We start from the raw sequence: 21,739 nt of genomic DNA on the forward strand, positions 1-21,739 counted from the left end.
TGGAGATCCACTTACCTCATTTGACAATTTTTTGCAAATTTCTTCCTCTTTTTTCTTTTCACTCTTCTTATTTGTTCTTACATCATTTATAAATGTCATACATGTTTCTTGTAACAAATTTAAACAATTCTGAAGTGTGCGGAGTAAAATGAAAGAAAATAATCCTATCTTGGACCCTAGTCTCTGTTCTCAGAAAAAAGTACTGATAGATTGGTGTGTACTTTTCAGGCTCTTTTCTCTACATATACGCGAATATAAACATATTGCCACACATATATAGACCGTATTTTTAAAGCAAATGGAATAATCCATTACATACTGTACACACTCTGTTTAAGGAGACCATAAATATAGATTTCCCCAAGACACTTTGATGAGCAAATAGTCCTTGCATAACTTTCAGTAGCAATTCCTTTCACATTCGAAATATTGTAGTTTATGAAATAAAATAAATGGTCACATTACTTATACCTTCCCCTCACTTTTTGACTATAATTCTAAGTCAATATTAGTGGCTGTACTTCATTAATTTAACAGCTCTAGTGTATTCTTTAATATTGACACACCGTAGTCTGTTTAAAGAGACCCAAATTGATGGACAGAAACATTCCAATTTTTTTACTAATGCAAATTCTATTATGGTGAAAAACTTGTGCATCTATCTTTATGTTCTCATGCTAATCTTTTTGGAAGAAAAAGTCTTAGAAGTGGAACTGTCAGATAATATCCTACACCTTTAATGTTTTTGTTACTATTGCCAAATTGTCTCCAGATGGGTTATACAAAACCACACCCCCACTGACAGCTCAGCAGCATCCTGCCCCCCACACCTCACCTTCTCTGTAAAATTCAGATGCAAACTTTTCAGTTTGGGTGCCATTTTTGTGTGTGTGGCTTTTTTATTTTTAAAGAAGAGACAATGAACAGATTATTTGAGTCATTTCACATGAACAAATAAAGATCCACTCTTCAGGGAGACAGGCCAAATTTATAACTCAGACAGGCACAAGTCCAGTTTATTTTAAGTGACCGAGGGCATGTAGATATTTTTGGAAGGAATGAAACCATCTGTATGGGGGCTGGGATATAACTGTCTAGACTGCTTCTTTCTTTTTTTTTTTTAAAGGTTATTTTCTTTTCTTTTCCTTTTTTTTTTTCGAGGAAGAATAGCCCTGAGCTAACTGCTGCCAATCCTCCTCTTTTTGCTGAGGAAGACTGGCCCTGAGCTAACATCCGTGCCCATCTTCCTCTACTTTATATGTGGGATGCCTACCGCAGCATGGCTTGCCACGCAGTGCCATGTCCGCGCCAGGGATCCGAACCGGCGAACCCGGGGCTGCTGAAGTGGAACATGTGAACTTACCCACTGCGCCACGGGACCGGCCCCTAGACTGGTTCTTTCTTAAGAAATCTTTTATAAAATCTTTGCTTAAACTGCTGTGTTCAAGGTCCTGAGGGCAGCCTTGTGGACAGAAATGTTTTGTGCTGACAACTTTTGCTTAGAACTGAGCACATCTCTCCTTACTTGCCTGTCCTTGCGCACAGTGTATCCTAAAACCAGTGATGCTTTTCTGCTTTTTAGGAAAGACAATATGAAAAAGTTAAAAGGTTTGAAGCGTTTTATAAGAGGGCTTTTTGAAAATTTTAATAGAAATGTTTATTAGAGTGTTTTAGAGTACTCTGAAAATTTCAACAGATAATAACAATAATAATGTAATTGATTGTTTTATTAATACTTGAGAAAACATTATGGACCCAGAAACAGATTGCTTTCATATTACTTTTATATTCACAGACAGCCTACAAAAGTTAAGGGGGCTTATGCCTCTTCATTTCCAGTAGGAAATGCTACTAAATAATTTCCAGTAGGAAATAATACTAAATAATGGCATTAATTTTGTTTTTTTTTTTTTGAGAATGAAGTAATTTGAAGCTTCTGCAGAGCTTTGCAATTTGCATATACAAAGTGAATTGCTCACTTAATTCATTCAGTCCCACAAGGGGAAAAATAATTAAGATACAGCCTACAAAAGCAAGATGGAAAATTGCCTTTTAGGTAACGGTCTTGTTTTCACTCTGGAAACATAAATAAATAATCATCTGTAAATTACCATCAGCAAAAGAGGGGGAAAAATTGGAAACCAAATTCTTGTTTTCTTAAATGGCGTTTGACTTTGCAGCATGCCAGGAACATACTTTGTATTCCCAAACGATGCTGGTAATTGCGTACTTGTGATAAGAGTATACCAATTCCTCAAGAGAATGGACTTTAAAAAATCCAGTTGTATTAATCTTCCCTTGAAACACCAGAAGACATTTCAACAGTTTCTCTGCCTAGTTACAAAATAATCCACTTAGAAAATGGAATTGTGCAATTCATAATTGTTTTCCCAGTTGTTAATGCGAAACTATATCAGTAGCAAATTAAACTTTTAAAGTATGGCCACTTTGTTAATCGCTGGCTATTAAACATTTATTTCGATGAATACTATCATTTGTGATGAATAAGACATCTGGAGTATGGCTTTAAACAGCCAAACTAATTTGGTAGGCCTTTTTTTGGAATTCCTAATTGGATGGCATACTTTAAGATTTATCAGAAATTTAGGAGAGTGTTGAATGTTTCTTTCCTTTGATGGAGTCATAGTACTTTGTGTTTTTGATACTCAGACAACTAGCAACCAAGAACTGTATAGTAAGTAAGTAGCTCTTAAGTCTTTCCCTGTCCTTTCATTCCTCCTGTTCTAACCCAAGCTAAAGTCATAATTACTTATTGCCTGATTGCCTGCTGGCCTCTCCAGACCTCATCTCTGCCCTCACGTCATGCTCCCATCCTTCCCCTGGTTAAGGGCATCATGTATGACCGAGCCAGTTGCACACTGCTCAACTCCAGGGGGTGCCGTTCTCGTTGATTTCATGTGGACGGCACTCTGTAGTTGTGTGGTGCATCAGCCTTGTTCATTGTCTACTTTTACTATAATAGGGTTTCTCAACCTCAGCATTATTAACAATTTGGTTGTGGGGGCTGTCCTGTGCGTTGCAGGGTGTTTAGCAGCATCTCTGGCCTCCACTCACTAGATACCAGTAGGAAGTGTGCTACTTTTTTTTGACCACCAAAAATGTCCCCAGACGTTGCTAAACGTTTCCCCACAGGGAGGAGAGAGGTAGAAAATCTCCCGCAGATTGAGAACTACTGGCTTACAAAATAATCTTTCTAATACATAGATATGACCATTCCATTTATCTGGTTAAACCTTTTAATATATGCTCTTCAGACTTCATGATTCTCACTAAACTCCTGATGGCAGCACACCAGGCCTTTAGGATCTAGCCCGGGTTCAACTGCTCCAGCTTCGTGCTTGTCTATTTCCCATTGTTCCCTGCCTCAACTGTCACTCTTCTTCATATTTTTATCATACCAAACTGCAGTTTCGTGGTGGTGCATATGTGGTTCCATGATGGTGCGTATGATGATGTGCATATGTAGCCTGGAAATTCATCTTTCCTTTCTTTGCCTCATCAACCCTTGCTCATCCTTCATGACCCACGTTAGGAATAACAAGCCCTAACTCAGGAATATAACGTCGCTCTGATCTTTTTCTGTATGTTCATTTGGTGGTTTAGTAAAGGTTAGTTAGATTTTCTGTGTTTAAATTCCAGCTCTGCTATTTGCCAGCCGTGTGAACAAATTAACCTCTGTAGACCTCAGCACTCTTATATGTACAATGGTAATATAATAGTGCCAGCTAGCTACAAAGGTTGTGAAAAAATTAAGTAACATAATCAATATGAAGTGCTTAGAACCCATAATTAAGAGTCTGTGTGCCTGGAGTCAAATCCTGCCTCTGCCACTGCTCTGGAATTGTCCAACCCTGGGCGTGTTAATGACATCACCGCTCCTCAGTCTCCTTGTCATTACAATGGAGATGATGATAACGTCCACCTTGCAGTAGAGCTTTCGCTTAACCTGTGCTTATTGAGGGTCTGGGCTGTGTGAGGCACAGTTCTTGGCACTGGAGATCCCTGCCCCCTCTCTGGTGGGGAAGAGGTGGACATAAAGGAAATATGTAAGTAAAATATATGGTGTGTGGGTGTGACTGGTAAATGCTAAGGCGGAATTAAAGCAGGGAAGAGGGATGGGAAGTATGGAATGAGAGTGTTGCAGTTGTAAATAGGGTAATCAGGAATGGTGTCATTGAGAAGATGTGAGTAGCTGAAGATGGGGTGGGAGTGAAGCATGGGGATGACTAGAAGAGAGTTTTGGGGCAATCAAAGCAAATGCAAGGTTTTCTTGCTTGAGGGGATTGAAAAGACCACATAAATGAAACCAACTTCAGTTGGGCTTTTAAGATAAGGAAACCAATAAGCTGCGCGCTACCTTTATTTCAGGAAAGTTGCACCTCTTCAATATCATGACCTCCAGCATCACAATAGGCTCTGTTTGCAGAGAGCTTATAGGAACACTCTGAAAGTTTCAGAGAACTGTCTGCTAGACAAACAGGCCTTGTGTGGCGACTTCAACATGCAGCTGTATTTCTTCCAGCTCTGGAAAGAAATGGATTTCTCTTAGAGGAACTCAGTGTGTGGGAGGAAAACATCGGTTGGAATATATCTTGAGAAAAGTGAATCAAAGTTTGTTCAGACTGATTTTCAGGCAGCGCCATCCAACATAATCACACGCTGGAGCCAAAAAGAACACCACCAACAAGGTAGCCTTCTGTCATTTCCTGCGTTGGTCCAGGAAAGGCAAGTTGGGCTGCCTTCCCCATCTGCCTTGATGAAGGAAGGATGCCTCTGTGCGGGGGGATATTTGAAGGCCCCACTAAGATGGTATGCAAGTGCTACCAAAACGTTCGAGAAGCAAAGACTCGCCAATATCCCCTCTGAATGTGCTCTATTTGTGTAACCTAAATGGACCCCTATATTCACCTGTGCATGGTTTTCTTCAGACCCTAAATAACTAAAGCTAGAACTTACAGTTGTGATAAGAGCTAGCTGGCTGTCCCTGCTGAAATGCCTGTGAAGATGCTGATGATGGTGTCAAATCACTGATGGCATGGTTCCCTTCTCGAGTAAGCTATCCAGTTGTGTACGACAGCTCACTTATTGACATATCTAAGTTAAAAACTGAGGATGAGGATGCCCAAAGGCATAAAGAGTGTATGGTGTGCACTTCTATCAGCTAAATATACAGAGTAAGTTCTAGATACCTCCAAATGGTCAAACTGGCCCTCATTTATGGAGGGGTGTTCTGACACTCTGTGCCTTCTGATCTGATACACTGTGAAGCCCACAATGTCACTTACAAAGTATTCTTAACAAAAATGTTATCTGAATCTTAGCAAGCCTTTAGCTGTAACTTCCATTTCAGAAGTATGGGGAATAGAAAAATTAAGGGCACCATAGAAAAACAACATCTCTAGAATATGAAACATGCTACAAGAAAACTGACGTGATGTTTTCAAAATGGCGGAATCATTTCCAAAATGGAGGACTCTTCTAAATTAAAAGAAACTCAAATATAAGAAGAAATGTAATGCGTGCCTCTTCTTTGGATCCTGGATTGAGTGATGGCTGAGGGTTATGGGCACAGCTCTAATAGACATTTGGGGGGCTTTTAGGGAACTTTGAGTATGGAATGGAAATTAGATGATACAAGGAATGCGTGGCTATTTTCTTCGTCATGAAAATGGCATTGCAGCAATGGGGAGAACTGCTTTATTTAGAGAAACATTTGCTAAAGTTCTAGGGATGCTGTGTTTGTGCCTGCAGTTTACTTTCAAATAGTGCAACAAAAACCATGTGTGTACGCAAATGTGCAAGCATGTGCACACACACACTCATATATTTGTATGCAAAGAGAGATAAAGCAAGTAAAATAAAGGTGACAAAATATTAATAATTGTTGATTCTAGGTGCTTGGTATACATTGTATTATTTCAGCTTTTCTGTGATTGGAAATCTTCAAAATAATATTTTGGAAATGAAAATTATGAACATAGAATTTCTGGAGCAAAAAGCAGAAGGCAAGAAACAAAATTTTTGATTAAAGAAATGAAGCATAAAGGAATTAGAAAGAATAAAAGAGTACTGAAATAATTCCAAAAATGTCAATCATAAGAATTAATTTAAATTAACTGAACGCCTGTAGCAAAAGACAATGGCTTAGATTGAATAAAAATGTAGTAATGCAACTCTTTATTTCTTAAAGTCAGATAATATGTTTCTACAAGAGATATATCTAAAATGAAAGTGAACAAGAAATTTAAAAACAAAGATCGGTCATCCACCCGCTAGAATACTACATAGAACCCAAACCTTCTTATATCCTGTGACAATATGGATGAATCTCACAGACATGATGTTGGGTGAAAGAATTCTGACACGGAAAAAATGCGTATGCTATTATTCCATTTACACGAAGTTCTTGTTGCTGAGGAAGATTGGCCCTGAGCTAACATCCATGCCGATCTTCCTCTATTTTGTATGTGGGGCATCACCACAGCGTGGCTTGATGAGCGATGTGTAGGTCCACGCCTGGGGTCCAAACCTGCAAATCCCCAGCTGTTGAAGTGGAGCACATAAACTTAACCACTACACCACTGGGCTGGCCCCTATATAAAGTTTTTTATAAGACAGAACTAACCAATGGTGATGGAAGTCAGAGTAGTGGTTTTATTTGTGGGCAGTACTGACCCAGGAGGTGGTGGTATTGACTGAAAGTTTTTATATGTCAATCTGGGTGGTGACTACACAGTTGTGTACACACGTAAAGATTCACTGGACTGTAGCCTTGACATTTCTGCCCTGATATTTAGATTCCTGTGCTGGGTGTCCCAAGCAGAATTTCACTAGAGCAGTAGCGTGGGACAGAAACCAGGATGCCGTGTGTACCCACATAAAAGCAAGTGGTTTTGGAAAAGATAAGTTTTCTCTAAGATTTTAAGATCCCAGTAGGAAAGATGAGTTTATTTCAGACCACCTTCTTTTGAATTGACAAATATCTTCTTTTCATTTAGGAATTAAGATTTGCATTCCTTTTTTCCCCTTCTCCCAAGTGATGTACTTTTATTATTATTATTATTATTATTGAGGTTGTGATAGTTTACAACATTGTGAAATTTCAGTTGTACGTTATTTGTCAGTCATCTTATAGATGCACCCCTCCCCCCTGGTAACTACTAATCTGTTCTCTTTGTCCATGTGTTTGTTTACCTTCCACATATGGGTGGAATCATACAGAGTTTGTCTTTCTCTATCTGGCTTATTTCACTTAACATAATACCCTCAAGGTCCATCCATGTTGTTGTGAATAGGATGATTTTATCATTTTTTGTGGCTGAGTAATATCCCATTGTGTGCGTGTGTGTGTGTGTGTGTGTATATATATGTATATATTTTTATCCAGCCATCAGCCAATGGGCACTCAGGTTGCTTCTGTGTCCAAGTGATGTACTTTTAAAGATATGGTTGACAACTTGCAGAAATATCTTTTGATATATTTGTTGTCAAAACAATTTGCCTCTTTAGTTTTATTTGTTTGTTCATTTATTCAGCCAATCACTTATTTTTATTATTTTTTAAGGAGCACATGCTGTGGAGTGTAGTATTAGGAAAAACATACATATATACAAGCCAGAAGTTCTAGTTTTGAGTGTGGCTCCACCCTTCCATTCTGTCTGCGAAATTGCAATTAAGCTACTTCTCTAACTCTCAATATTCATCCTTATAATGGGTTTAATAATAGTTCCAAGGATGTTATGTCATCTGGAGAATTTAGGGTCACATTATAACCATTCAACATTCTGTGGTTGATTGAAGTAAGTGGGCTTCCTTCTTGAAAAGAGGATTTACAGCTTACTATTGACAAGAAAAATAGGGTAGGATTTATTCCCTCGTTTAATTAGACTAGCTCTATTTTTATATAATGGGACACTGTGTAAGATTTCCTTTGAAAAAAATTTTTTTAAACCCAAATGATTCAACTACTAAAATAAAACTGGTAAGCAACGTTACAGTGGATTATTACATGATTGGCCAGGACATGTGGTTTCCTTTGTACAGGAAGTAATATTGTTATACAGTGGGATTTGAAGGAAAAACTCAACATTCTTGGCCAAAAGGAAATCAAACAGAGAGTGTATCAACCAACTTCTGCTGTGGCAGTAATTCCAGAATCTTAGTAGCTTGCTGCAACACACTCTTATCTCCTGCCTTGGTTACATGAGGGGTCTGGGTTGGCTCTGGGTGCACTGAGCACAGCTGGATTAGTGTGACTCAGCTGAGATCCATCTGTTTGCACATTCAGAGATCCAGCAAGAAGGAGGGGAATGCTGTTCTCATGGTGAAAGGTTGAAGCTCAAGGAGGTAGGAACTGATCTAATTACACACGCATTTCAAGCATCCTCTTGGACGTGACATATTAGTTCACATTCTGTTTGCCAAACCAAGTTGCACGGCCAAGTCCAAACTCATCAGGAAAGAGTCACAAGGCCTAGGAGGAAATGGATAATTGTCAACAGCATCCATTTATTAAAATAATTGTATGTAAAAATAATTCAATCTAGAAAATGAAGATCGCTGTGAGGTGCAGAGTTTGCCTTTGGTCTGATTATAATTACCTCCCAATCCTAGAGAGAGAATCATTTTTGCCAAGTCTTGTCTTTTACCTAATCTTTTCCAGCCTCCACCCTCAGAAGCATACTTTATGCATCAAAGAACTTCGTATTTTGTGTTCATTATCTTTTACCAGTGGAATTTTCAAGGAGCCACTCTCTTCTGTGAATTTTGAGTTAGTCCAAGGATTGAATTGGCCCCAGAATGTACAAAATCAGATTAAGCCTGAAGCTACCCTGGGCTTTTGAAAGTAAACACCCAATTTCTAGAGAAAATCAAGCATTTCAAAGGTCCTAATATTGACATTTTCAGTAAGCCATACAAATGTTTCTGGTCTTTGATAGGTACAGGTTTTAGTTCCATTTCAAGAGGAGAAATCTCTGGAGTCTCTAAGCTTAAATATATCCTGGAAGAGGAAAAAGATCTAGGGGTCACAGATAAATCTGGAAGGGTAACCAGACAGATAGCAGCCCAGAAAATAAACAGAAGCTATTTTGATTGTCTATTCGGGTCTGTCATTGTCTTAGCATGGAGATCATATAAAAGGGTAGGTAAGAGTACTTAAACTCTGTTTATATACCATTTTTAATCACAAAATTTGACTTCTTTTTGTTTCTGCTAACTATCAAAACCCTTCTGTTAGTGATGAATATTTGTAACTAGATCTCACTATAGATCTCTCTTTGGAACTTGTCTTTTGTCCTTTACAATCATGATTCTCAGACATTTTTCAGATTTTGATGCTCGAAAAGCTTTATTGTCTTTCTCACTTAGGAAATACAATTGTGAAATATGCAAAAAAAGCGAAAGGGAAACAAATGGTTCTATTCAGATGAATGACCTTTGGGATATCAGGTGGGAACCAAATCTTTACCAAGCTTCTACTGAAATCTATCTCTGTGCCTCTGCCAAGCAAATGAGGGTTGTTCTGGGGGACTCTGTGACCTTTAGGTTAATTGGTTATCACCTGGACTGTTGACTCAGTAGAAAACTAAAGTCAGTTGCATTTCATAATAGTATTAGATTGGTTGTAGTAGATTTATGATATTTTCCTAATTTTTAGTCATTTGTCATTTATTCATTAATGTTTGTTGTTTGTTGTCACACTGTCACCTCTACTCTTATTTACTTATCATTTTGCTTTAAATCAGCTCACTCCTTTGTTTAAATAAATTCGCTATAGGAGAAAACTTTCTTATTACCATCAATAGAAAACCAGTATCACTTGCCAGGAACAGGAATTAACATTTAAAAGTAAGTCCAATGGAAAGAAAATAATGTTTTTAGGTGCTGGCTACTTTTTGCTGCCTGCCAGCAATATATATATATATTTTTTATGTGGTGAAAAAACACATAATGTGAAACTACCCTCTTAACAAATTTTTGAATGTATAGAACAGCATTATTAACTAAATGTACATTGTTGTGCAGCAGATCTATAAAAGTTTTTCATCTGAGACTCTATATCCATTGAATAGCAACTCCGTTTCTCCCTTTCTCCAACCCCTTGCAGCTACCATTCTAGTTTTTGCTTCTGAGTTTGACTACTTTAGATACCTCATGTAAGTGGAATCATGCAGTCTTTGCCCCTCTGACTGGCTCATTTCACTTAGCATAATGTCTCCAGGTTCACCCATGTTGTCACAAATGGTAGGATGTTTTTCTTTTTTAAGGCTGAATAATAATCCATCGTATGTATATACCACATTTTTAAATCTATACTTCCATCAGTGGACATTTAGGTTGTTAACATATCTTGGTTATTGTAAATAATACTGCAATGAACACGGGAGTGTAAATATCTCCTGGTGATCCTATTTTCGTTTGCTCTGGCTGTGTTCTCAGAAGTGGGATTGCTGGATCATATGGTAGTTCTATTTTTAATTTTCTGAGGAACCTCCATACTGTTTTCCACAGTGGCTGCACCATTTTACATTCCCACCAACAAAGCACAAAGCTTTTGATTTTTCTTCTTTTTTAAAAAAATAAAGGCCGTTCTAACAGGTGAGAGGTGATGTCTCACCGTGGTTTTGATTTGCATTTCCCTGATGATTATGCTGTGGAGTAACGTTTCACATACTTGGCTATTTTTATATCTTCTTTGGAGAAATATCTGTTCAATCCTTTAACTGGGCTGCTTTTTTGCTATTGAGTTGTAGGAGTCCCTTATGTATTTTGAATATTAGCCCTTTATCAGATATAAGGTTGGAAAATATTTTCTCCCATTCTGTACGTTGCCTTGTCACTCTGATGATTATTTCCTTTGCTGTTCGGAAGCTTTATGCTGTAGTCCCAGTTGTCTATTTTCGGTTTTGTTGCTTGTGCTTTTGGTACCATATCCAATAAATCATCGCCAAGGCCAATGTTACAAAGCTTTTTTTCCTGTTATGTTTTCCTCTAGGAGTTTATATTTTCAGGTCTTACGTTTAAGTCTTTGATCACTTTTGAGTTGATTTTCATGTATGGTATAAGATGAGTCCAAGTGCATTCTTTTGCAACTCCATTTATTGAAGAAACTCTCCTTTCCCCATTGTGTCTTCTTGGCAAATGATCTGGAAGAGATAATTTGTTCGTGTATGCGAGGGTTTATTTCTGAGCTCTCTATTTTATTCTGTTGGTCTCTATGTCTGTCTATGCCAGTACCATCCTGTCTTGGTTACTGTAGCTTTGTTATGCATTTTGAAGTCAGGAAGTGTGAGGCCTCCAGCTTTGTTCTTCCTCAAGATTATTTTGACTATTCAGGGTCCTTTGTGGGGCCATATGAATTTTAGGGTTGCTTTTTTCTATTTCTGCAAAAAATGCCATTGGGATTGTGATAGAGATTGCATTGAATCTGTAGGTCACTTTGAGTAGTATGGACATTTTAACAGCATTGAGTCTTCCAATCCATCAACCCGGGATGTCTTTCCATTTACTGGTGCCTTCTTTAACTTCTTTCAATAGTGTGTTATAGTTTTCCACGTACAAATCTGTTCCCTCCTTGGTTAAATTTATTCCTAAATATTTTATTTTTTTAGTGTTGTTGTAAATGGGATTATTTTCTTATTTTCCTTTTTGGATTGTTCGCTATTAGTGTATAGAAACACAACTGATTTTTGTGTGTTGATTTTGTATCCTGCGACTTTATTGAATTTATTTACTAGTTCTGGCAGTTTTTTTGTGGCATCTTTAGGGTTTTCTGCGTATAAGATTATGTTATCTGCAAACGGAGGTATGACTTCTTCCTTTACAATGTGGAAGCACATAGTAGGAAAGAATGCAATAATACAAAGAGACACACAGTGTAAGTTTGCCCAGACCCCTAGTGCCCCTCGCCACATATACATACAAGAACATGTGTGTGTGCACGTATGCATATGTAAACATTATTTTTTTATAGAAATGGGAAAACTATGCATACCAAGGTGATTCAGCAAAACTCTTTTTGTTTAGTATATGGAATTTTATCATTTTCTATTTCAAATTTTAATTGACCTTCAGTTGAAATAAAGTGTGCTATATGGAGTTAGCTTGTGATGCTCTGAACAGTGAGTGTGGCTCTCTTCGATTAACACAGAAATCCCTATGTATGAATGAAGCCCTCGCTCTGTAAAATATGCAAGGAGTGATTACAGGTAACTGAGTGTGGAGGTAACGTTCTGATACCAAGAGCTCAATTTCCTTGTTCATGCATTGTTTTCCTCTGACTGGATAATTTCGAGTGACTGTCTTCAAGTTTGCCGAGTCTTTCTTCCACTTCAGCAAGTCTGCTCTTGTACCCCTCTAGTGAATTTTTCAATTCAGTATTATATTCTTTAGCTCCAAATTTTCTGTGTGACTCTTTCCCTGTACAAAGCCAGTCTGTAAGGCCTGAGAGAGGTGGCTGCTTTTTCAAGTGTGTGGATCCCAACACAAAGTTACGAGGGGCGTGGAGAGACAGAAAACCTGGCCCAATTAAAGTAACAGAATAAATCTCCAGAAAGTGACCCTGAAGAAATGGAAGTATATGAATTATCTGACAAAGAATTCAAAATAGCCATCATAAAGATGCTCAGTGAGCTTAGGGAAATAAATTTTGGGCTGATCGAAGAAAAGAAATGAAAAGCCTTAGAGGTATTGATCTTAAGTCCACCAGCTTTGCATGAGCTGTACAGCCTTGTGGGGAAGGTGGGTGGAGAGATGCAGAGAGGCTGCAGAGATGGCTTAGCCTTGAGTACAGATGTCAAGGGAAGGGAGTCAAATGTGAAAACTTATAAGCAAACTTAGTCCTTGCCAAACAAATAAGTTATTACCTCAGGGCCTTTGCAGTTACCATTACTTGCGTCTGGAAACACTGGACCTAATTATCCACTTGATTCACTCTTTCAGATCTTATGAGCCTCTGCTCAAATGCTCCCTTCTCAGAAAGGGCTTCCTTGCCCCCTTATGTAAAAATAGCAAAATTCCCCTGAGCCCACACTACACTAAATCCTTTTTCATAGCTTTATTTGTCCTCATAGCAGTTCCTTATCCCTCCTGGTGAAGTGTTTGTTTACTTATTTTCTCCCTTTACTGGAACATAAGCTCCAGAGGGGCAGGGTCTTTGTCTGTCGTTGGACAATCTTATCCCCAGTGAATAGAACAGTTTTTACCTGACACAGAGTAAATGCTAAAAATGAATGATAAATAACAAATAGACAATCAATTAAAAGTTTTTATGGCTATAAGGAAGATTCTTGAAAAGGGAATGTGGTTCTACTACACTTGTAAGTGGTTCCCTCCTTGAATGTTGTTAAACACCTTGAAGAAATATTTTCATTTTATCTGTGAATCTATATACAAAGACGGCATACTTCATGTAGAGTTTAAGGTGTGTCTATTCTCTTGCACTGTGAAAGAAAAATAAAATTTATAACTACAGAGACTCAGGAGGGAGTTTTCCTAAAAGAATTTGAGCTTGGCAGGAAATAACTTCTGGTTGACCTGAGATATAAAGAAAAGACAGGACATTCAAATTGAAGATGAACTCAATGAGTTATTGCATGCACAAGGCCCTGAGTGCTCCCTCTCTCTGAGGCAATCTTGACGATCCAATGCAGTCCATTTGGATGGTCAGATGCACTTATACAGCTCCCATTTACAATAATATTCAGGCTGTAATTAACAAGACAGGAAATAACAAATGCTGGAGAGGATGTGGAGAAGAGGGAAGCCTCATCCACTGCTGGTGGGAGTGTAAACTGGTGAAGCCACTGTGGAAAACAGGATGGAGATTCCTCAAAAAATTAAGAATAGAACTACCAAATGATCCAGCTGTTCCACTGCTGGGCGTTTATCCAAAGAACATGAAAACACAAATGTGTAAAGATACATGCAGCTCTATGTTCATTGCAGCATTATTCACAATAACCAGGAATTGGAAGCAAGCTAGGTGCCCATCAGGGGACGAATGGATAAAGAAAATATGGTATATATACACAATGGAATACTACTCAGCCGTAAGAAATGATGAAATCTGGCCATTTGTGACAACCTGGATGGACCTTGAAGGTGTTATGCTAAGCGAAATAAGTTAGAGGGAGAAAGTCAAATACTGTATGATCTCACATAAATAGAAGATAACAACAACAACAACAAACACAGAGACAGAGATGGGATTGGCGGTTAACAGAGGGCAAACGAGGAGGGAGGAGGGCAAAAGGAGAGATAGGCACGTGTCTGTGGTGATGGATTAGTCTTTGGGTGGTGAGCATGATGTAATCTGCACTGGACTTGAAATATAATGACGTACACCTGGAATTTATATAATGTTATAAACCAATGTTTCTGCAGTTAAAAAAATAATTTAAAAAAATAAATAACTTTAAAAGGTAAACTTTTAAAAAAATAATAAAAAATAATATTCATATTAAATGAGAACCTGAGACCTTATCAAAATCTGTTTGTTTCAGAAGTGATTCTTTGGGGGAGAATGATTTCTTTGTAAAAGAAATATTAAAAAAATATGTCCTTCCTCAGTTTTCTTATTTACAAAATGGAGTGATGGTGGAAATAAATGTCTTATAAAAGTTTTTATGTGACTTATAAAGATATCCACTGTTGGTTATCATAATTATCACGTTAGCCTGCATTTTAAGGAAGGCTCTATTATGAATTAGTATAGATTGCGGTCCTTTTGAAGGTAAGGCATGTGTGTGTGTGTGTGTCTGTGTGTGTATGTGTGTCTGTGTGTGTGTCTGTGTGTCTGTGTCTGTGTGTGTCTGTGTGTGTGTGTGTATGCACTTGCTCTTTGGGATGTAGTTCTGAGAAGGGGACAGGTACTATTGCTTTAGAATCTGATAGTCCTTTGACACATTAAACAGAATGCACCTGCTCTGTGAACGCTCACTCACCTCCCCTGAGTGGGGGTGTTGGGTTCCTTACTATCTAGACCAGTTTCCAAAATGGGTAATTGTGTTCTGACTCATGCAATTCTCCCTACATTTCCTGACTGTTTCAGGTGACTTATTCCTTCCTCTTTGCCCTTAATGGATGTGTAATGAAATGACATATTTCAAAGTCATTGCTGTGTTTCAGGCTGGAGTGGACTACTCTTATATGATGTCTCAATAGAGGGTCAGAATAAAGCCTGGAGCACTGATGCCCTACTTCAACCCCCCATGAGAAGCAAGAGGTTCTCAAATCAGAGATGACTTTTGAGGCTAAAGATTGTCTGTGCTGAAGGTTTTTAGAGTTAGGCATTGGCGTTTTGGATGAGTGAAAAGCACAAGCTTTGGGGTCAGTTCGCTTCATTCAAAACTCAGTTCTGTCATTTTTTAGCTGTGAACTTGGGCACACACATGACTTAAACCTTTCTCATCCAGTTTATTCATCTGGAAAATACTGATAATAATAATATCTATTTCATAGGAATTCTTTTTTGAGGGAGATTAGCCTTGAGCTAACATCCACTGGCAATCCTACTCTTTTTTGTTGCTGAGGAAGATTGGCCCTGAGCTGATTTCCATGCTCATCCTCCTCTACTTTATATGTGGGATGCCTGCCACAGCATGGCTTGATAAGTGGTGCGTAGGTTTGCACCCAGGATCTGCACTGGCAACCCCCGGCTGCTGAAGTGGAGTGCATGAACTTAACCAGTGTGCCACCAGGCCAGCCCCTCATAGGATTTTTATGAAGATCAAATGAGACACTCTATATAAAAATACTGAGCAGAGTGTGTGGTGGATGGTGCGGGCTCAATAAATGTTGACTCTCAAATTGTTTTTCATTGATTCAGTCCATCAGTAAGTCATTGACAGGTGACTCATGTTCAGCTGGGAGCTGGAGAGATAAATGGATTAATTATAACAACCGATAATAGAATACAGTTTCATGCAGCAAAATGGGAGCAGAGAGAAGGGAACAATTAATTCACACTGGGGTGAGGGCAGGTTTCCCAGAGGAAGTGGGCCTTGAAGGAAAAGTGAAATTTCCCTGGAGAAAGGGGCAGGAGAGAGAGGCGTTCCCCTTGGAGAAGTACCATGCAAGGAAATTTGCGAGTGAGTTTAGTCTTGTTCATTAAGTCTATGTGTATTCATGGAGTTCCCACTGTGTGACAGGCTGTATGCTGGATTCAGGGGACACAGTGGTGAGCAAAAAATATACTAGCCCTGCCCTGTGGGACTTCTCATTCTAGAGACAAGACAGATACTGAGCTGTAACCCACAGAGACATCACAGGGCCGTAGGGCACAGATATCATCGGATGGTAGAGCCTTGAGACTCTGATTAGATTAAGGGAGGTTGAGCAGTAGGGCCTCTGCAGGTATCTGAGATTTATTTATTTTATTTATTTATTTATTTTTTTGCTTGAGAAAGATTCGCCCTGAGCAAACATCTGTGCCAATCTTCCTCTCTTTTGTATGTGGGCCGCCACCATAGCATGGCCACTGACAAATATATATGCCTGCACCCAGGAACTGAGCCCATGCTGCTGAAGCAGAGTGTGCGAACTTTAACCACTAGGCTATGGGGCTGGCCTAGTATCTGAGATTTAAACTAAGACCTGTAGGGTGAGTGGGAGTGAAGTAGAGGGAGAGTGGGGAAGGCTGTGTGCCCGGAGAGTCATGGTGCCTCTGGGAACTGCATAAATGCCAGTGGGGCTGGGACTTCCCCATGGGAAGCATGGGGAAGACATCAGAGAGGAGGTTGGTGAGGTGGCTGTGGGGAAGACCACAGAGGCCTTGGTGAGGATTTGGACTTTTGTCCCAAGTGCCATGGGAAGTCACTGAAGTGTTCTGTTTTATGCACAGAAATGCTGGAATCAGACCTGTGTTTTGAAGAGAGCATCAAGATGCTGTGTTCATAGTGAATCAATGGGGTTAAGATGGAAGTGGAGAGACCAATAAGTAGTTGTGGCAGGATGCTAGTGGCTTGTATGGGGGCAGAGGCACCAAAAAAAAAAAAATAAACAAAAGATAAATTGCATCTGGTAAATTCTCAGGGACTTGCTGTAGTTGCAGAACAAGATAGGTAGTGTCAAGCCACTGAAGAGATTAGCTGGACCAGCTTTGGGGGAATGCTGGTGTCTTAGTCCATTTGCCTGCTATAACCAAAATACCCTAACCTGGGTGGCTTATAAACAACAGAAATTTATTTCTCACAATTCTGGAGGCTGGGAAGTCCAAGATCAGGTTGCCAACAGATCTGGTGTCTGGTGAGAACTTGCTTTCGGATTCATAGAAGGCGTCTTCTTGCTGTGTACTCACATAGCAGAAGGGATGAGGGAGCTCTTTGATAAGGACACTAATCCCATTCACGAGGGCTCTGCCTGTAGGACCTAATCACCTCCCAAAGGCCCCACCTCCAAATGCCATCACCTGGGGCTTTAGGATTTCAATGGATGAGTTTTAAGGGGCCACAAACATTTGGTCTATAGCTACCATTATGATATCGCATGCTAAGAAACTTGCATTTATACTATAAAAAGAGCCAACGGAGGTTAAGAAGCAGGGAAATGAAATGATCAGATTCGTGTGTGTGTGTGGAGGATATTAATTTCTTTCCCCACCTACTTTTTGAGCCATGCATTTATTGAATTTAGAGTAAAAATGGGGGAAATGGTATGACATTACTGGAGGTAAAGATTGATGGGAGCCATATTCTTTTGTATAACAACACAAAAGATATATTCTAAGGAGAGGTTAAACTTGTCAACATGAAACAGTTATTTATCTTGTTAATACTCTACCCTGAAGCCACCTAGGCCTTCTCTCATTCAGGACCCAATTATTACACCCCTCAAATGCATCAGGGGATCTGGATATAACTGGATGTGGGACAGCCATTTGGGGAACACAATAAGCCAACACTTTTTCTGGGAGGGGAGCAGTTTACAAAAGTGTTAAAGGGACCAAGAGGTTGTGGGAGAGAGAAGGAGAGAGAGAATGACTAGGGGAAAGCTTTAGCTACTGATAGGATGAAGGTGATACCAAGCAGTGTCCTGAGCCTTTGCAACAAGAGGCCCCATAACCACTGAGAAGCTAGGAGTAAGTCCGAGAGAGTGGGGAAATATTTCACAAACCAAATTCATATTGACTCTCTGTGTTGGAATATGTGACTTGAACCCCGAGACCATTTTTGAGACTCCTGACACTCGGTTTCTAACTGGCAAAGAGTGAGGTAATTTAGTTATGAATTGGACCACCATTTTCTCCCCTTCCTTGGGTCAATACGTGTAAGATGCTTACATGGGAAGTACTCGGAATGGATGGAGTATTTGAAAGGCTGTCCACGGTGATGGAGATAGACATGAGAACTGTTGAGAAGGTCGAGTCATTGGGGGGTAAAAAAACTCAAACAAGCTTTGTACCTCTTTGGAGTTTTGAGCCTCTGCCACTTAACATGCTTCAGAAAATTTAAAAAGGAAAGGTAATTTGTTAACTTTCCTTGCTACATATCAAGGATGACACTGAAATAGTATTCATAGCTTTTGAATACACACTTTCTGTCAAGCCATGTTCATCTGTGCTGTGCCTTCTACTTTCTGTGCCTCCACTTGGCTTGGTGTTGTTGGTCGGAAGCATTCATTCAGGGAGTGTGATCAAACTTGCCATTATTCATTTTTCAGGTTACAGAACTCAACAATGTGAAGAACGTAGCTCGATTGCCAAAGAGCACCAAGAAACACGCCGTAGGGATTTATTTCAATGATGATACCTCCAAGACCTTTGCTTGTGAATCAGGTTTGTCTGAGGCATGAAGGGCTTTTGCTTTTAGCTTTTAAGCGGGCACTAGGTGTCCAGGTTAATCTTTTGGACGTTTCCACAGATCTTGAGGCTGATGAATGGTGCAAAGTACTCCAGATGGAGTGTGTAGGGACGCGGGTCAATGACATCAGCCTTGGAGAGCCTGACTTACTGGCTACTGGAGTTGAGAGAGAACAGAGTGGTATGTAAAGAAAATTCTCTCCTTTGGTCTCTGTTAAAACTGTTTTTGTCCCCATATGATAAAGCATAAAGCTTTTTCATTATGTAAAAATTTTGAAGTTATAAAAATGCATAAAGAAAGAAGTAAAAATAGCCTTTTATTTCACCTAAAACCTGTGTTAATATTTCAGTGTATTTCTTTTCTTAATATATTTTTGATGCTTAATATGAATATATCTACATTAATAACATCAGCTAGAAATTTGGGGGAACCTGCTTTGTGCCAGTTTCTGTGGAAGAGGCATTACATCATTTAGTTTTCCCAGCAGCCCTATGACATAGGTACAATTACTTCCCCATTTTACAGATGAGGAAACTGAAGGTTGGAAGAATTAAAGATCTTGCTCCAATTCCAATACCTAGGTTTGATTCCAGTCTGTACTCTTGGGCCTATATTTGTAATATACAGATTTTACAGTGTAATGGGTTTTGTCTTGCCTTTTCACTTAAAAATTTTATTGAAAGCCTTTCGATGTTTTTAATAGAATCTGAACTTCATGAATATTTCGTCAAATTTAAACCCACCTAAATTTGCGATTTTTTTTTTACTGAAACACTTGAGCCAATTCTTTGAGCTCAACGCTCAAACTGGGAATAAGTCATTTTAAGTAATAATGATCAAAATATTCATGAACTCCAGCAAAAATCAATGTTAGTTTACAGTATGAGCCTGGAGGTGAGGAATCGTCTCTTTGTCTCCAAATTACTGAGCCTATGACAGGGTGGATTGGATCCCAGAGTTCTCCTTTAGCTTATTGACTTGATCTATGAGGATATATCACAGCGAAGAGGCTGTGGGTCACCTGGCTTGATTACAAACATGGCAGAGGTGGAATCGTACTGACCGTTTCCATTGGAGTGCACACACCAACTGTTAGTAAAAAATACCCTCCCTCCCAATTGGGACTATGTCTTCATGACACGTTTACAGTCTGGGACTATTTTGGATGCACCGTATCTGCCATAATCCACTTCCGCACAAGCGTCATTGATGGGGACCTTGGAGTGCTGGCGAATTCAGCAGAGCCTCTTTGTAGACTGGGGAATGGAGCTCCAGGGAGAGGTTGAGTCACTTACGAGGGCCGTTCAACCAAGCACCAAGCTGCTTCCTCTATGGTTCGCTAAATCAAGATGCTCCGGGCTGAGGGCATGCACCCATGCTGCCTCACGGACAGGTGCATATGAAGTTAAACATAAAGAGGAAAACATGACAGGTTTTGATTTCTTTTTAGCCTAGGGTGCTCAGAGCAGCACTTATTTCCACAAACTTGTGTTTGTGAAGCTGTGTCACGATAGTGCCGCAAACTGAATTGAAAATTGGCGGTGCCTGGGAGTTACCTTCCCACACCAATTTTCTGTGCCTCGGTTTCCTCTTCTGTCAAGTAGGAATAAAAATACCCCTGGTCTATAGCTACTAAGGATTATTATGAAACTCAACTATGCCTTTGAAGGGACTTTACAGTATTAATTTGCATGCCTCCAAGTAATTGTAATCAAAGTGGTCCTTCTCACCACTGTTGATGTCATTCTGGACCAAAGTAGTTATAGAAGAACTTGTAAGCAAATAAATTGGTAATCGTCTCTCTTACTTTTTACTTAAGGATGACAGTCCTTCTTACTTGCTCCGCAACTCTCCAGGGGAAAATTTGCTCCATTGGAATATGCTTTTAAAATAATTATTAGAAAGCCATAAATATTTCGTTATTGGGAGTTTGAAATAACTTAGAAAATTTGAATAACAGATGCATGAATACATTTCATGAACATAATCTGAACACTCGTTTACTAAATTCAACTAAAATCTATGAAAATTCTCATGACTTTCTTATTATAAAACAATTAATTTAGAATACCACTAATATTAATAGTGCCACACTATTTTGTCAGATCTAGGAAATTTATCACAATGATGGATAGGTGAAATTGTGTTTGCTATAGCAATAACATTTTTATTCATATTTCACTTAAAGATTTTGACTCTTTCTAAATTAATGAATTTTCTAGAAATGTAACAGAAATATCATGGCTGTATCTGTGGGGATGAAAATTTGGTTGTAGAAATAAATCAAGTAGTTTATTTAGAGTAATCTTGAGTAAAACTTTAACAATCATCCAAATAAGCAAATGAATGTTTCTTTCCAGTATTTGGCTAAAGAGAACTCCTTGTTAAAACCACTTCAAATATATCCAGAGGAATTTCCCCAAACTGTTGGTCAGTTAAATGCAGAGTATTAGTGTGCAGTTTTAGTTAAATAATTTGGGATACAGTTTTATTCGTTTAGTTATGAAAATTATAAGTTGATCAATATAACTTTAATGTCATTAAACCATGCAATAATTATTTTGCACCTGCTTCTTTTGTGAACACAACAGTGTGGGTGTAATTAATATGTATTTGGCAAGAAAAAATTGCTTTTAATGGTTTCATTGCTTTAGTCTTTTATTGGCATACAATTTTTTATTATGCAAATTTAAAAGTTCTAAAAATGGTCTTTGCTCATGTAAACAGCGTTTAGTGTATGTTGACAGCCAGACTGTATCATTATTGTGATTGAATATGGTCTTCATTTAAAAAATCATTTTCTGGGACTGCTAATTTATGAGAAAGGTTTATGTTCCTGAATATTCAACCAAAACCTAGAATATGAGCTTGAATTATTTTGAAATGCCTCTTTGTTCCTACAATGTCTTTGATGTTTT

The 21,739-nt window shown here is 38.8% G+C and overlaps 1 protein-coding gene across 3 annotated transcripts in view; it reads left to right on the top strand.

The window, feature by feature from the left end:
* The window catches only part of DOK5 (docking protein 5), a 152,682-nt gene that overhangs the window by 78,671 nt on the left and 52,272 nt on the right, over positions 1-21,739 (top strand). For all 3 annotated transcript variants that reach the window (XM_014832169.3, XM_070486158.1, XM_070486157.1), the window contains exons 3-4: positions 18,682-18,796; positions 18,882-19,001. In XM_014832169.3, the coding sequence (XP_014687655.1) occupies positions 18,682-18,796; positions 18,882-19,001 (235 nt within the window). The remainder of the gene's footprint in view (positions 1-18,681; positions 18,797-18,881; positions 19,002-21,739) is intronic.

This window comes from Equus asinus, chromosome 15 (assembly GCF_041296235.1).
Source record: "Equus asinus isolate D_3611 breed Donkey chromosome 15, EquAss-T2T_v2, whole genome shotgun sequence".
Lineage (NCBI taxonomy): Eukaryota > Metazoa > Chordata > Mammalia > Perissodactyla > Equidae > Equus > Equus asinus.